The sequence below is a fragment of the Leuresthes tenuis genome, unplaced genomic scaffold (assembly GCF_036924035.1).
Source record: "Leuresthes tenuis unplaced genomic scaffold, fLeuTen1.0.hap1 SCAF_16, whole genome shotgun sequence".
Taxonomy (NCBI): Eukaryota; Metazoa; Chordata; class Actinopteri; order Atheriniformes; family Atherinopsidae; genus Leuresthes; species Leuresthes tenuis.
Window position 1 is genome coordinate 11,574,830 of NW_027325370.1, and position 17,360 is coordinate 11,592,189.

The following is a 17,360-nucleotide window of genomic DNA, read 5'->3' on the forward strand; positions in this document are numbered from 1 at the left end:
CCCACACCTACACAGGATTTAACTAGCAAAAGGCACGCAGCCTTTGACTCATGAATGCAAATGGATTTATTTAAACGATAATTCTTTTGAAACACATCTAAATGGATTGCTAATTGCTCTGTAGGATTTAACTGGGAAAAATGTCTGAAGGTATGGTGTGTGTATTGTCAAAATTCCAGAAAGTGGTCACTGACCACTTTTTTTTTTTACATTTTTTCTTTTTACTTAAGTTTTATACTCGTGGCATGTGGTTGTGCGACTTTGTCAAACGTTACACTCTGTTGAAAGTAAATTTAAAGAGCAGTCACATGGCATTAGCTTGTGAGAGAGTGGCCTGTAAAAAGCTTATGGATTAAAAGAAAGAACTTAACTGAACTCTAAATGTATACAAGAGCTAACTAAAAAGCTTTGATGCTGTGGGTCCCCACCCTCTCTCTGTAATCTAGAAAATTTGAGGTGTGAGCTCAGCATCAGGTTTGCTTCACAGAGGACTGTCCGATGAAGTGGACTGACAAGCTGTGGATTGAACGGTGACTCTATGTGTGCGTTAGTGTGTTAATTCCAGGCCAGCTTTCCAGTGGCCTGCTGTCACTTCCAGTTACTGGTGATTCCTTTAGATTTCCCCCAACTGTAATGATGGGTCTTTAACAGAAAGCTGCTCTCTCCTCCCAAGGGAGACACAGAAAAAGAGAGAGCACGGGAGAGTGAGGAGGGGTGGCACGCTAGCGAGGCTTTGTGACCAGCTAGAGCATTGTGGTTGCCTCGACAGGCAACACTTTCACACAGGAGAGGACTTTTCTTTTTCCCACTGGACAAATAGAGGAAGTGTAAACAATGAGGGACTGAGGATATTTGCTACATTGGAGGTTTACATTTACTTAAACAGGTGAGGTAGCTGCTGACTCTTTGTGTACTTGGACCAAAATATAATGATAGTTAATTGAATGCTGTATGACATTTGATCTTGCTTTTAAAATATATAACGGGAATAGTCATTCTTATGTTACTGCTATCATTTTGAAATGCTGATTTTTTTTTTTAATTTATTATTATTTGTAAACAAAAGAAGCCTTCTCAGTACTACTTTGAAATTGCCTTGATAATTAAAACATTTCCCTTCATTTTCTTCTCTCAAAAGTGAAAACAACACTTTGTGATAGCATTAAAAGAGAGAGCTTGGAGTTAAAGATTGGTTGAATTTGCTGCATTGTTCACAATAAGCAGATTAGTTTCAATTAAAGCTAAATGTACAAGGTGTGGTTGTTAGATAATAAGGCTAATGCTGTAATTCTGTTCTAATGAAGAAAACTGTTAACTCCTTTCTTCTGACTGCAACTACAAACTACTGCGCTCCACTCTGCCACTGAACAAAGCAGAGCAGCAGGTCCTCCGCTCTTAGAGACTGTTTTTGTCCTCACTTCGTGAACAAACTCAAAACGGCCTCCTTGAACTCAGACTTGATTTTAGGGAAATGGAAAAATTCGCCTGGCGCTAGATGAGGTGAACAAAGAGGCTGGTGAAGTTCTGTGATGGGTTTCTCAGCCAGAAATCGCTCAACTGAGAGCACTAAATGTGCTGGCACGCTGTCCTGATGAAGGGTGAAATCCTTCTCCCACAGCTGTGACCTCTTTCTTCTGAGTTTCTTTTTTTTTTTTTTAACAATCATCTGATTGTAACACCTATTTTGCATAGGAAATGAACAAAAGTAGAAGTATTCTTTAACTATGTTTGATTAGATTTGATTACTTTGGGTGTACTTTCTTCCTTTTATAAAGCAGGAAGCACAATTATAGCTTAGCTGTGTGAATTTTAGTCACCTTCTTATCCAGGTGTTTCTAGTGCAACAGTGGCACTACTGAAAGAGGAAATGTAAAGAAAAAAAAGTATATCCAGCTCTTGCATGTGAAAGAGGTTCACCAAACCATAAAGACTTCCCATCATTGTACAACATGCTGCAGGTCAGCATTGTTACCCGGCTGATTGAATAAAATATTTAACACTGCCACCCAACCCCTCTTCTCCTCTTCAGTGTATCTCACTCTCTCTGTTTTCTGTTTCGCTGTCTACCATCTTCCTGCCTGGTTTCACTTGTCTGCCCTCTTTTCTTTTGTCTGCAGGCACAAAATCTTTCAACATGATGTCCCCCACTGGTGACAACTCAGAGCTGCTGGCAGAGATCAAAGCAGGAAAGAGCCTTAAGCCCACACCGCACAGTAAAGGCTACACCACTGTGTTTTCTAACAGCGGACCCACAGGCAACAATGTAGGTCCACAACCTTCCTCCATGACTAATTTATGTGACAGGCAGTGGTTAATACAGAAACACAGATACGGTCAGTTCAACCCCAGCTTTTGCCTTTACCTGTGAATATGATTCCACTTTGTCATGTTTAAATCAAGTACTAATAAGCACAAATGCCTGCTGGCTTAGAAAAAGCTAAATTTTACACCAAAGGAGCAACTGAATATCTAACGATATTAGTGTTTGGCTCCTCAACTCCTCAGTAAAGCATAATTTCAACTAGGACTTAACTTGTTGCACACAAGACAAATGAATTCACTCATGATTTTAGGATTTTACTTACTGCTAAGTTAAAATCTCTACAAGAATGGCTGATGTTGCCTTTGACCTGTATGCATAAAAAATGTTGTCACTGGTTAAAATATCCACCAGGTAAAAGATTTGTGACTCTTTTTGTTTCTGGTCCGTCTTGTTCTTGATTTTCCTCAAGGGAACCACCACATCTCCAGAGACCCGACCATCTTCCCCACCAGCCAAACCACCATCCCCTCCACAATCCAGTACACCTGTCACCTCCCCACCCACCACTCCGAGCCCCAGTCCCAGTCCGACTGGCTCAGGATCTTCCAGGACAATGTCAACCTCTGCAAGCTACGAGCAACTGTCCTCCAACTCAGCGATCAATGGGAACATTGGGGGAGGCACAGCAAAAGCAGAGTCGGAGAGGAAGACGAGCCTCGCAGATGTTGAGGCTCTAGTGCCCACTCATGACGAGCAAGGAAAAGCCATTCCTGAATGGAAGAGGCAGGTGATGGTGCGAAAGCTTCAGGTGAAGATGCAAGAGGAGGAGGAGCACAGACGCAAGGTAGGCGTGATGTTGCAGAGAAAGTCAGTAAGTGCTGTTGTGTTTTGGCTATCCCTGTTGTGCTCCCATTTGAAAACCGAATAAATATAGCTTCATTTTTTAAAAAATGAGCAACACAAAGGGGATAGCTAGTGTTTGTGAGTGTGGATTTTTGTGATTTTTGGTTTGTGAGGCTGTGTTAAAGCATTTTCTTTACAAGTGTAGCTGTGCATGGCAGATTTTGCTTTATGGTGATATATTCAGAGACGTCAAATTCACAAGTTTATGTAGCTTCTCTGAGAACTTTTGATATTACATACAGGAGTTTGCAAAACTAATTAGTTTTAAAATTAAATTTAATGACTTTAGAATTCATGACACATACCTTCCAATTTCCCCGGATGTGTGTTTATATAATATATTTAGACAAGGTACTGATTAGTAATTAATACTGGCGTAATCTGAGCACTTGTTAGCATATCAATAGAAGGACTCTAATGATATGATTAATTAAATCTGACTAATTATTTATTTATTTCTACCAAAGATTGAAATCATATCCTTTTAAAAGAGCCAACAGGTGGACATTTCTCTTCTCCTCTGGGGATGCTGACATTTGGTGTTTAATATTTTGGTATGTAGTGGCAGCATTAAAACCCCTAACAGTTAGAAAGCCTAAAAGTTTTGAACTAAGGACAACATAAGGTATTTTAGTAATAAAACATCACTGTAAACTACTAATGAAAAGCTTTTTATTAAATGGAATTGAGCCTTACTTGCTCTAACTTTCCTCATGTGCTCAATATTTATGAAAGTGTTTCTTGGCTTTTGTTGGTATTTCTGTGCATGCTTCTATCTTCATATTCATAGACTTCGTTAAGCAGCCTTTTGGAGTGCATTGAGTTGAAGACTTGGCTACGACGTCCATCACAGCATTAACACACTTGACTAAACAATTCATAGTGTTGGCTGGTGTTTGATGATGGAGTTTTGTGCCTCCAAGTTCTTACATGCAGATTCAGTGGTGTGATGCTGGGCCCATTCACACTACAGTTCAGTGTAGATGATAAAGACACTTAAAAAAAAAAGGCACAATAATGAAAAAAACATTTGAATAGCATTTTAACAGCTCCATAGTACTGCAAATAAAATATGAGTGCTGTGTAATTTAAAAATCAAAGAATCTTATGTCATCAAATTGCTGTTTGTTGTTCTTGTCTTTCCAAAGGGAGCGGTTTGCAAGCAGATCATAATCTCTTAAAGGGTAACTCCACACCAAATCCTTTTTATCAGAAAAAAATAATGACAATATTGGCAGTTTTAACTCTCCAGCACTTCCAAATTGGTTTCTCCCCATTGTTGGATGAGGACTGAAGTGTCTCTGTTGCACTGGTGCCAAGACCCAAAGCTGATTTTAATACTGTTAAACTATGTTGTAGTGTTACATCATAGTTGGGTCACAGAGCATGCAGCAAGATGGGGAAAAACATTAATATATAGACACTTAATTAGATTTTTCAGTGTTTGTGTAGTGTCACTGTAAACTAAGAAAGAACACAAACACTGACGCATAAAAATGGGGACAGAAAAATTTACGTTTTGAGTAAATGTAGGCGTGAAAGGTCTGAGGTCATCAAGTGCCTAAATACAAATACAAGCCTGTTGCAACATTTGAAACAATAGTCTATTTTTACCAATAAAAATCTGAGTAGACTTTGCCAGTGAATTCAAAAAGGACAAAGGATTCTCTGTTCTCTTTGATTTTAAATTACAGTAGAGAGTTTAGTGCCTGTAATGAGGCTGTGCCATTGCACCACTAAATCCATGTAAATCCTGTGTGTTAGGATGGATTTGCACTCAAGCGTGTGTTCATACCAGGAACTTCGTGCTGAAGGAATCCCTCCTCCCTCCCTCCCTTTTTCTTGTCCTGTTGGTCTCCTTTGACCTCTGATTTAGTTTGCGTCAAGTGGACACTACCAGCCTCAGGAATGGCACTATTCTCACATCCACAATGCCATATTGGGCCCGTTTGGGGAGCTGATGACCGAGGCTGACCTGAACCGAATTGAGAGGCAAATTGAGAACCTGCAGGTCATGCATAAGGTGTCAGAAGTTGAGAAGGAACTGGAAAAACTGGAGCGGGAGCTTCACCAGCTCCTGCCAGTTTCTGCTGCTCTCAGTCAAGGACACTTCTCAGTCAATCCAAAGCAGGTACATGGCCAAGCTGAGGATCTCCCAGCCTGGTGCAGCAAGATCTCAACCCTGCTCAGGAGTATGGCAATTCTTCTAGCCACCTTGGGAGGTAAAGAGATAGACATCTTGGATCTTATATTTCATGGATGTTCTCAAGAAGAGGCAAGGAATATGAGCACAGGCGACTCTCAACCTGCAGCAACAGTTGGCACTGCATTTATTGGACGCTCTCAGTCCTTCTCGACAAGAGAGGACGTGGAAAACGAAATAAAGCAGTGTGGAGTTTCGGTCAAGAACCTTAAGGCCAATTATGAAATACAAAATCAGTCTCACTTTGCAGATAACCAAGCTAACAAGGTTTACAAACGCAAAAGATCACTCCCTGTGGTAAGTGAGTCTAATTATTGTCCAGAGACAGCTTGTGAGGGTGATGCTCCCTGCTCCTCTGCTAAAGTCGTTGACTTCAATACCAACGGACATTTACCTTCAACAGAGAAATCCGTTGTACCACTTGTTGAAGAACCAGTTATCATCGCATCTCATGCTCCTCAGATGTATGTGTCCTCTGAGGCAATGGCTCCAACAAACATTGAACAGTTCAACCAGGTTCTTTCTTCAGACCCCATTTTAAATAACGACCAACTGACAAGAAGCTTGGAGGTGCAGACAGATCTCAGCTATGTCCAGGAATGCATTGAAATGAGGAAAGAAAGAATTGTTTTTCTGTTCCTTGAACACTGGCGGAAGTATACCATCTCCGAATGTTATCGAACTAAATATACAGGCAGGAGAGGGAATCACTTGGATGTGGATTACAGGGAGTATAACCAGTTTGATGCTCAAGTTAGTGGGGAGATGCAAAGTGAAGATGAAAAACTCCTCCTGTTCATGAAGTCAAAGCAGGTAGTGGGCAATCTGATTGGCCACTGGAGGACAATCATGAGCCAAGTGCCCACACGGCAGATCCGCAGGCTGAGCCGCGCTCAGATGATCTATTGGCCAGAGCACTTCTTGCCACACATCAATGGGTCACCTGTGAGCTATGAAAGCCTAACTCTTGACCTCTTCATGCTTGGATACTTCCAGCTATTGGAAATGAACATGTCTCGCAGCGAGCGGAAATTCCGCCACCTCTTGTGCTATGAGATGTTTGATCGTCTTGGCACCCATAAATGGGAAGTCATAAGACAATTTCACAAGGAGGTCATGGAGGATATTGAGAGAGGGAAACGAGATTGGGCGGATGGCTTTGAGGACATAAAACTCAAGTATTTTGGAGACTCTGATAATGCAGGAGGTATGATGACAGCTTCTCTCCGCTCCATGTCTCCTGACATACCCATTATGCCAATGCAGGAATCACTCCCTCCCCCACCTTCTCATCCTCCTCCTCCGCCCCCTACTCATCCTGCACCCCCACCTTCAAAGGGACAAACTACTGCACCAGCACAAGATTCCAAGTTAGATGTTTCTCCATCACCTGCTGCTCCCCAGGACGGTGTATCTGACAATGACCTTTGTGTGGAACTGAGAACCTCAAAGGAGTCATTGGAGGGTGGTACTCAGGAGAATGTGGAATTAAATGATCAGATGCCATCAACTTCATCTGTGGCTCCTAATGGGACAATTTCAGAGCAGAACCACTTACATAACTTGACAGCTGAAAGTGGACAACAAGCTCAGACACTACAGAACACAACAGGAAGCTCAGAATCAGGTCCAAAGAAAGAGGTTCCACCTGTTGGTGTTCAAATCATAGAGGAACCTAATGTTGATAAACCTCCACCCAGAGATGAGCCCACTGAGGACTCAATTAAAGTGATCTATGAGTTAAAAGAGTTCAGCAATGAGGAGATCATCAGATACATTGATCGAAGCTTTGCTTTTTGGAAAGAAAAAGAAGCAGAGCTTTTTGATATCTAACAGCAATGTGGGTTAACCGAGAACTAAACCCACAACCAAAGTTGTACCAGGGTATGGTAGGGTAACCTGCACAGTGGAACATACTGGAAGAGGAAGCCAATCTGGTGTCACCTGAAGGACTTGAAAACAGCACAGAGCTTCTTTTTAGCTGTTCTAACTTTTTTATTTCAATATGCTTTAACAGATTGAGAGAAATTGTTTTATGTAAAAAAAAGAAAAGGACATTAATTTGTGACAATAGTTTTAAATTTGAATTGTTTTTAACCAAGAGCTTTTTGGGTGACGTTTGATTGATGCCATGATACTTTGCTTTTGGGAAAAAGTTTTTAAAGGACAAGATTTGCCATAAAAAGTAATGTGACTTTGTGAATATTTAAATTCTCTTTGTAATAGGCATAATTGGTCAATAATAGTGGATACTTCAGGCTACATTTCATGTTTTGATAGTGTCAGTGATTAACCCACCATCTCCAGTTATTATCAGATAACAGTAAAACTTCAGTTTCACCTCTCTTTAATGGCAGTTTTAACTTACCAACTAGACATGAACCAAGCAAAAAAAAAGTTTGAGTGGTTGTGACACATTTGAATTGATGCTCATTAGATGCAGTTGAAATCTTTAACATGCCATTTATTATTTAATCAAAAGACAACATGGCAGGAAAAGAAAAGTCCAAAGCAAGTTTGAAAGATGCATCATAGCCACAGAATTGCAAATCATCACTTCCAGTCACAACTTTTAGTATTAAACTGAAAGGGTGCTGAGGTTTGTGAGTTAGCTGTGAAGTGATTAGTTGAATTAGTTTTTTTTCCAAGCATTTAGTTACACAACTTAATATGTGTTCATGTGAACTCAACCAAACCTGTTAGGAGGCATATCAGTTCAGATCATGGACATTGATTATTCATCCTAAGAATGTCTTATGATCTTTTGGTTCTGCGTTTTTGTGTCTTGTCTTAAAGCTATATCTGAAATTGAAGGGATTCAGTTCACAACAAAGGGTACTCGTTTAGACATTCACAAGAAATAAAGGACACAGTTTAATATCGATCGACCTCTGATTCTTGATACTCATCATTTTATGTGCTGCTTGTTGCAGCACATAACTCGGAAACAAAGAAACTAAGTTGGTTGGCAAAGTCTTAAAGCTTTTCACTGGTTCACAAATACTCTTTGTTTTTCAGTGTCTGAACTCAGCAGTTTGCATATACAATGGTATATTTGTTATATACAATGTGTGTCTTTCAGTGTAGGTTTCAGGACAAAAATGACTGAGTATGGTAAATATTCTAAGAAAAACCTTAATTTCATGAAACTCACTGTTTCACTGTTTTGTTACACACGTTGCTCATGTCCATAATTTCACTTGTCTATCTTTATTGCTTGATTTCTACATTGTTGTCAGAAATAAAAGTTTGTTGACGCTTTTTGGATTAAAGAATTTCAGCAGTCCTTTCCCACACATTAACTCTATCGATTAACATTTCAATTATCTGTGTAGAACTCAGGCTAAGATAATCTATTATTGGAGAAATTGTGTCTATGACTTTGAGAACGTTGATATTCACGCAGATGTGATTTTTAAAAATGATGTCGACGCAGACATAAGTACTAATGAAAAGCTTTTATCAAACACACAGTTCTTGAATGTGAAATCCTCCACAGCAGCACTTGTGGTTGCCACGCTGTTCTCATAGTGTCTATACTGTGGCATCAAGATTACCTTCAGGTAACCCTCTTAGTACCTCCTGCTGTCATGCTATCCGTGGCTTACAGGAGCCATAAGGAGGTTACAGCGAATCTTCATCACCTCACAGCTCAAACAAGAAGCAGCCAGCTGGTAAACTGAGAGCCTTTTACTAAATAGATTTCCGTTTATGTGTTGTTGTTTTTTTTTGTCTTATTCATATAATATGAACAACCCTGTAAGAAATGTGTGGTGTTATTGTCAGTACTGCCATACAATATGGGAGTGCTTTCCAGTGTTGCTTGCACAATCAAAAGTGAACTCTAAATACAGACAATGAGGAACATTAATGTGCTGCAGCATAAAAAGGGTCAAATTCTTTTTTATTTTATCTAAAATTGTTACGTTTAGAGAATCTGCTTCATCTATTAGTCGATATCAAGCTCAACTTGTCTCTCAACAACAATGCCCACTCTGAATTTTTTCACATAAACTTAATATCTTGTCATTGCATTTTGAGAAGCTACTATATACCTCCTTTTTTTTTTTGTCCATGGACGGTAACATATGCTTGCCAGACTTATGCACTGCTTCCACTTTGACTAACACAGATACATCCAATTGATTGGTGCATTACGTGAGACAAACAATACATTTAAGACCCCCATCAGATTGGAGACTGATTGGCTTGGATTTAATTTTTTTTCTTTTCTTTTTTTTTATTCATATCTGATGCAGTTTAGCTGCCAATTGTATAAATGAATCTCCCAATTTTTGCCTTTCCTTATTAATTGTTTTGGAATATTGTTTCAGAGAGTTCTGTTTTAAAGCAACAAACCTGTTGCTGTTTTACTCCTCGAAAAGTAGAGATACAATGATAGCACCATGCTCCTATTCTTAGAAATGAGATTCGCTGCTCTGTGTCACCACTGAACACAGCTGTGGCTTAGTGATTAATGTAAATCATGTTACTCATGTCATTTTAGTCAAATGAAGCTAACATGAACATTGCCATGGTTATACCTGTTACATATAAACTTTTTTTTTAATTACAGTGAGCAGACTTAGTGCAGTCCATATCTGACCATTTGATTTAATCATCAACAAATTAAAAAAGAAAATATAATTCTATCAGATGCTATTTTTTGTTGGCTTTTTCTTTCTTTTCTTTGAACATCTTTTCTTTTTTTTTTCTTGAGCTGAAATTCCCAAGGGAATCATTAAAAATTTATCAACCAGATAAACTTACCTGGACTCTCATGTTAGCTAGTGAAATCCTTCAGTAAAAGGAACGCAAACAGATAATGTATTTCAGGCAAAGATGAGAAATCCAAGATGGCTGCCCTCTTTCTCTTCTCCTGCTCCACCTCCAGTTACACACTGAAAGAGGAAAAAAGGACCGGTTGCAGTGTGTGCACTCTGTAAACAAACTGTAAAACAATGATCTGCGCTTTTAAAAGCCTTTGTTTGTTTCCAACAAAAAGAAAGACGAATACATATTTTGAGCTCTGTTTGCTTTTGTAAACTGATACATCACTTTGAACAGTTTATGATGTTGACTGTGTAGCCTCTTTAGTTTTCACGTAAAATCTATTTGTATTATAATTTATGTTTGAAGATAAGTATGAACAAAAAGGCTGGGCATATCGTGTTGCAAAGGTTTAAGTAGCTCTATAACACAAAACACAAAACACTTCAATATCACTACCGAATGTAATAGATTTGATTGTGTTTTTTTAGAGCTGTTGACGCAAGTTATGTTCATGTCTAAGCTAAATGAATAAATGGCTAAATCACCCAACCGTTTCCGCAACATGCAATGATCAGTGTGTAGCTGGTTCCTACAAGACTGACAGGATTGATGGCGAATGGCCCCCTTGATGTTGATCATCTAGCTATACAGTCTGTTCATGATGTTGTGCTGCAGGTGAAATATGTGGGCATAGGTGCATTGTGTGGGCATAGGGCCTTAGATGCATTTTCAAAAGATGCTTCTCCAGTATTTAGCGGAGTTATTGTGACCAATGAATCAAGAAGAACCAATGATGAAATGAGGGCTATAATCCCAGTTAAAATCTTTACTGACTGGTGTGGGTCCCCATCTCTTGTCTCTCCTTGGGCCCCTTTGTCTCCTTACAGGCTGAAGAGGAGGCATCTCGCCTGGCATCAATGCCAGCCTGGAGAAGAGATATGATGAAGAAGAAAATGGATGAGGAGAGGTGAGTAACGATGCAGTGCACGTCTGCTCCTACCTTGAACCACATTTCTTTTAGTCCTGAATACGAGGGTTGAAATTATGCTTATGCTTATGTTATTGCTTGTGATTGCAGGTGTTTATATAAGATTTTGCAGTTTTCCTTCTCTTGAACTCTGGGTCAGTTAATTTGTGAGCGTTCACTCTCATGTGCACTTGAATGTGCCTTTTTATGCAGCAGCATTGCAGATCAAACTCTGCTTCCACTAAATCTTAAATGTGATACAAGTATGCCTTGTATCTCTGTACAAGTCTACAGAGACATACAGAATCGTGATGGAAGCAAACATTTTCTGCTCCTTTTGATTAACCAGTGCTTCTTTGCGGCACGGAAACACAATGTCATTGAAGAAATATTCTAAGACTCTGCCTGCACCATTACACCACCAAAAAGTCTCAGATAGATCCATAGAAATGTCCAATACTGTTGGATCCTTAGAAACAAAACAACAGCTATTTTGGATTAGGGGTTTCTCAACTGGACAACATGTTTTAGATTTGTCTGTGACAAAACATCAGTTTTAACGTGATTAAGATTAAGATCAGATTTATTGTCATGCATACATGTCATACACTCGAAATTTTAACCCATCCAGGTTGGCACCTGTTGACACACATGTACAGGGTCACACACTCATAGAAGACGGATGCTTCCTGCACAGTTTTCCTGATTCTTAAAACTTTTATGTAATAAAACTAATTGTTTTTCTTGTACTGATAATCAGTGCAGCTCTGCTAACATCTCTTATCAATGACAGAAAATACCTGCTTTGCTAAACAGATTCACTGCTTGACACAGAATAAGATTTCTGATCCTTGACGTAGCACAGCCCTACCAATGCTCATGGTATATTCAAAGACACAATATCTGCCTCAAGAATACTACCCTGTAATGTAATTCAAGCTAACTCTGTATGGTTTACTCTTTTTAATTTAGCCACAGACTTGCTGAGATTGTAAACTTGGGACTCCCTCAAAACAGAAGCTGTTGTCCATTCAGCTAATGAAGGAAACTGGCTTCAAGTGGTCTTCAAGTAAAAACTGATTTATGAAATGCACATTTTCCCAACAGACAATATGTTGTTGGTGTAAAACTTTAATAATTATCTGAAGAAGCACAAGACAGTTTGGTTCAAGTACAATTTCAAGCAAAAGTCTTTATCTATCTTTGTGATTTTGTGTTGTTAAACTATCCCTACTTGTTGTTCAGTATATGTATATTTTAATTTAATCCCAAGGCTAAATTGTGGAATAACTGCTGTTGCTGTACAAGATATTTACACCTTTTCTTCTTGTGCCTTCGATCTCCTGATGTGACAGGGAACAAAAAAGGTAAGATAATTAACTTATTCCACACAGTAATGAATACATACTGGATAAATGACTAAAGAAAGAGACCAAATCAAGTGCTTACAATTTTGTGTATTTGACTGGTGGCAATGACTGTGTGCAATCAATCTTTCATGATTTAGAAAATATTTACATTAAAGGGTTATGAATATCAAATCTGCTTTGGACTAAATAAATTTCAGATTTTCTTTCTCAGTTTGCTGAGAAAACCTCAGATATATCAACAAATTCTTAGTAGAATGACTGCAAATGCACCACGGTTGACACTTCAGATTCCTGTCTTGAACTAGCACAACAAGACTTGATTCAGCTGACATTACAAGAGCAAGAGATTGTCTGGGTATGTTTTTCTTTTCAAACAACAACTGTTACTTACTTGAACTTAATGTAAGTAGCTAAATAATGCTACTCATCAAGTGTAACCTGAAGGTAACATTGCACCTTCACTCAAGAGGGTGTGATATTTGTTGGAACTTGGCCATAGTTATCTTGGTTCCACCTGTGCTTTACCTGCTATGACAAGTGACAGTTTCTTGCATTAAAAAGATCAACAAGGAAGATTAATACAGAAACTCACTGTATTGTCCAAATGTGTGTGCAGACATATTATTTCCCCGACTAAGGGTACACAAAATATGTTTTGTCTAGACTCACAGCTATGTGGCAAAAATGACCTTCCTTTTATAACATGGCAATATTCTCTCCACAAATCCATAAAGAAATGGCCATTTTAATTGCAAGGAACTTGACTGTGAGCTTGCACTCAGCCCCACCAAAAGATATTTTGGGATAATATGGACCTGAATGAGAGGAAATCACTGCATTTTCAGTGATTTTCCTTTTGTTGCATTTTCAACAAAATTTGAAAGTCTAAAACCAGAGATGCTGATTTCCACACATTTTTCACAATGAGGTGTTATTATGGAAGAAAGTGAAACCCTGGGGAATCGGGTATAAAAAAAAAAACTAACCTGCATGCTGAAACCTGAAGGAAACATTGTGTAGGATCACTGCTTAATGCTAATTACTGTTTTGTCTTTAACCTTTCTTTGTGGATTGATACAGAAAAGCAGAACAGCAGGCCAAACAGGCGAAGGAGAAAGAGGAAAAGACGGAGCTGGAGAGACTACGGACCATGGGCTACGATGAGACCAAACTGGCCCCCTGGCAGCGGCAGATAATTCTGAAGAAAGGTGATGTAGCCAAAAAGTGAACTGGATCATCTCCCCGTCCACTGCCTCGCAGTGTTCTGCATCCTCGCACACTTACCCTCACGCATCTCCCTCCCTCATCCTCTAACCCACACTGTCCATCAGACAACGGGGAAGAGCTTGTCTCCCCTAAACTCTGTTGTGTCACTCTTCGGCCTCCAGTAACTCAGGCCCGCGCTGTGGTTTCTGCTGTCCACAGAGGCTCAGCTCGGGTGAAACAGCAGAATGATCCTCCACCTCCCACTGAAAGTCTCATAGACTCAAACTCTTGGTCTTTTAGCACAAAAGTTCTGACATGCACTGACTCTTTTAAGTTGTTTGCTATGAATTAGGATCACACGTAGCATCTATCTACTTTCCTGCAAATCACTAGGAGATATTTCACGTAGATTTGATAGGCTTGTGATAGATTCTAAAAAAAAAGTTGCTTGTGATCCTGTTGTTGCATTTATATGGTCCTATCAACATTACGCAATGAATGAGAAGTAGTTCCACCATATGTGTCATATACAAATAGTGTACTCAGCAAAGGCTTGTTCCATCATGAAGCAGCTACTGCATTCTTGTATCTTAGTTGTATCACATCTTTACCATGTCTTAGTCATGATATTTTTGTATCAAGCTCATAGAAGCACTTTCTAGGCTTCATTTCACTGCCAGTTTTAATTCTAGTGAAGCAAATCATAACACACCTCCAACTCCTCAGTTTCTTTAGTTAGGCATGTTTTAATTTTTTTGTGGATTTGGAATATTGATAAATGTTCTATTTTTAAATGCTGCAAAGATTATGTAGATTTGTAAATTGAATTTTATCACTGGAGAAAAAGCTCTAAAATTTCAATGCAGTTTCTCAAAATGTGACCTAAATGTTAAGCTAGGGTGATCATGAATGTGAAATGTTGTGTGCATGTGTTGCATAATGGGGACCAAGCATGTTGTGGTGTGATATTAGGAAAAATGTAAAATGAGGAAAAGGAAAGAGGCACAAAATTAGTCAAATCCTGCCAGATTTCTCTGTGAGCATGGCCTGTAACAAAAACATGCACATCAGAAGAGCTTCGTCTTACACCAGCCGTCTAATCTGAGCTCTGAATATTGCAATAGTCGAGAAAAGACATGAGTTTGTTCTGTGTCCCGTTCCGTCCTCTGTCCCACTAACCTGGAGGATAAATCTTTGATGAGCAGCTCTGGTTACACTCTCTCTGTCTTCCACAGACAGGGTTATAGAAATGCGCTGTTCCCCGGATGATGCCAGCTATTCTTTAGTAATGTCAACTTTCAATCCTCAACCGTCTTTGGTCAAACCTTTGATCGTAAATCAGAACAAAGCTTCAAAAATTGTACCGTAGAAATCGCATTAAACATTCTGAGGGATTGCTTTTTCATAACATAACCAACTCAAAATACCACACTGACGATGATGCTGCGACCACTACTTCTGTGCTCCTTCCATTTCCAGGTTTACAAGTTGTCGGAGTATAGGTTCAACAGTTTTGAGCTCATTCTGAAAATGTGGCAAATGTGTGGTGAAAATTCAGAGATGGATTTAAAATTTTCCAGTGCATGAATCAGTGCACTGACATTTACGAGTAAACCTTACACTCTTGCTCTCCACCTTTGACACGGTGTAAAATATTCTGTGTACTTCCTGTAATGTTGGATGCACATTTTACCAGATATAAGATATCAAGCAGACACATTGTGTCTCCGTGAATAATATGGGCCTGGTTGATCATTTGGAAATATTCAGATTTACTTTCCATCGGATGCCATATGATATTAAAACTGAAAATGATGTAAATGTCATTGCCATTTAATTATATATACACACACACACACACTCTAGTATATATATATATATATATATATATACTCTGTATATAGACACCCTCAAAATTTTGTCTGTTCATTATATCCATGTTACATTTTGTGTCAGCCTTGCTTGGATAGAACGTTGGCTTAATCCTGTATAATTATATTTTCAGACTGTCAAAAATGAAAAGAATAAATCTTTGATCACCATAATGTGTTTGTGTTGTGTTTGTGTTCAGTCTCAATTAATATATTAACACTGAGTTGTGGAGGCATTTTTGAGCTTTGAAATACGATGCCGATACCAATATTTCAACTGAATAATTTTGTTTTTGTTCATGAAATATTTCACGAAACTTTATTTCCGGCCATTTATTAACCATTTAACATGTGCTCGGATGTGTTTTTCTGTCCCGTTAAAGTTAATTTGTATTTAATGTTACTGCGCCATCTGTTGAGGTGACAAAAAAGAAAAAAGAAAAAAAAAAACTTCGACAGTCGCCCAAAAACATCCAAATACAAAATCCAATACGGCACCTTGTCACATACACATGCAAATGTGCTCATACTTATTTGAATAACACTTAATCTACATATTAAAAACAATATTATTCATACTAGTGAAACTAATAATAGCTTGAGATGCTTTATAAAGTGATTTATTGTTTGGTCATTTTAAAGTAAACATTGACTAAGCAGCTTATTTTGACCACAAGAATAACATTTTAGAGGTAACTGCATTAATTCATTCAATGAAATATGTATTTGTTGGATCTCCAGTTCCACATTATTAACACAGCAAGTTTTTGTTATTTTGTGTTTTCCTTTACTATATTTAGCCACTGTTTCATTTAGCTTCATATTCTATTATTTATTTGTTATTTATTAATTCTTTCAATAGGAGACATTTTATTTTATTGTTTTCTGGAGTCATACTCAAAAAGTCGTTAAACTTGTTAAAAAGTAATAGCATCAATATTGGCAGCATATTTGAGAAAAAAGGGAAAAATCCACTGTTGATTGTGGAGTGCCGGTGTTTGACAAAAGAAAACACCTGATGTGCTTTCTCCTTAAAAAGTTTGTCTTTGCCCACAAAAATATAAGTTTTCAACGTTTCACAGTCTTGATAAGATAAATCTCCACTGGGGGGGTATACCATTTTGGAAAGAAATTTGTGTCAACTAACAGAAAAATCCATTCAGCGATTACAACTAAAATGTATGCAATGACAACAGAGCCTTCAAGGCTGTTTAAGCAAAAATACTAAATAAAAAAGATCTATAAAAAGTGCTAATCTAAATTATTCCCGCACTATCATTTGTTTCAATGCTAATTGTATTATTTTCTCAAATAGGTCTTACAATGACATGACCAAATTTGTGTGGTATTTTGAAAATGTAGATCGTTTCATGTTTGGATTTTAGTCTGGTCAGTGAAGGGTGTAGTGTCGCATATTGACCACCAGGGAGTGCCAGATAACCGTTTTACCAGCCAGGTAAGATATCCACAAACAAATTAAAAACATACTGTCCATGTTGACAAATGACGAAGAGTTAACCGCGTGTATTTGCAAAAAGTCTGCAACTGCATTAAATTCAAAGTCGCCTAATCCTTAAAATGCAACAATTGTAATCTACTGGAGTTTTTCAGCGTCCACAGACTACAACATCACAGGGAGGGTCGTCGAGCATGAGTGTGAAGCTGTTTATTTGAGCGAATGTGCTTTCTGTGGGCCTGCTTTAATCGAAACTGTCAATTTATTCATGATTGAGTGTCGCTCACCTGTAGTGACGTAAGCAGCTCAGTTTAATGAGGAAGAAGTGGGCAGACTGCGGCGGAGGAC

At 38.5% G+C, this 17,360-nt stretch overlaps 2 protein-coding genes across 2 annotated transcripts in view; both read left to right on the forward strand.

Moving 5' to 3' along the window:
* The window catches only part of espn (espin), a 41,319-nt gene extending 25,593 nt beyond the window's left edge, over positions 1 to 15,726 (forward strand). Inside the window, exons 10-14 of the mRNA XM_072367515.1 lie at positions 2,118 to 2,263; positions 2,733 to 3,107; positions 11,030 to 11,109; positions 12,465 to 12,476; positions 13,560 to 15,726. Of these exons, the coding sequence (XP_072223616.1) occupies positions 2,118 to 2,263; positions 2,733 to 3,107; positions 11,030 to 11,109; positions 12,465 to 12,476; positions 13,560 to 13,707 (761 nt within the window). The 3' untranslated portion in view covers positions 13,708 to 15,726. The remainder of the gene's footprint in view (positions 1 to 2,117; positions 2,264 to 2,732; positions 3,108 to 11,029; positions 11,110 to 12,464; positions 12,477 to 13,559) is intronic.
* Positions 5,127 to 7,202, forward strand: LOC140271194 (espin-like protein). Its single transcript, XM_072366307.1, has one exon. It carries the CDS (start codon positions 5,127 to 5,129, stop codon positions 7,200 to 7,202), a length of 2,076 nt encoding a protein of 691 aa, XP_072222408.1.
* Positions 15,727 to 17,360: the final 1,634 nt, after the last annotated feature.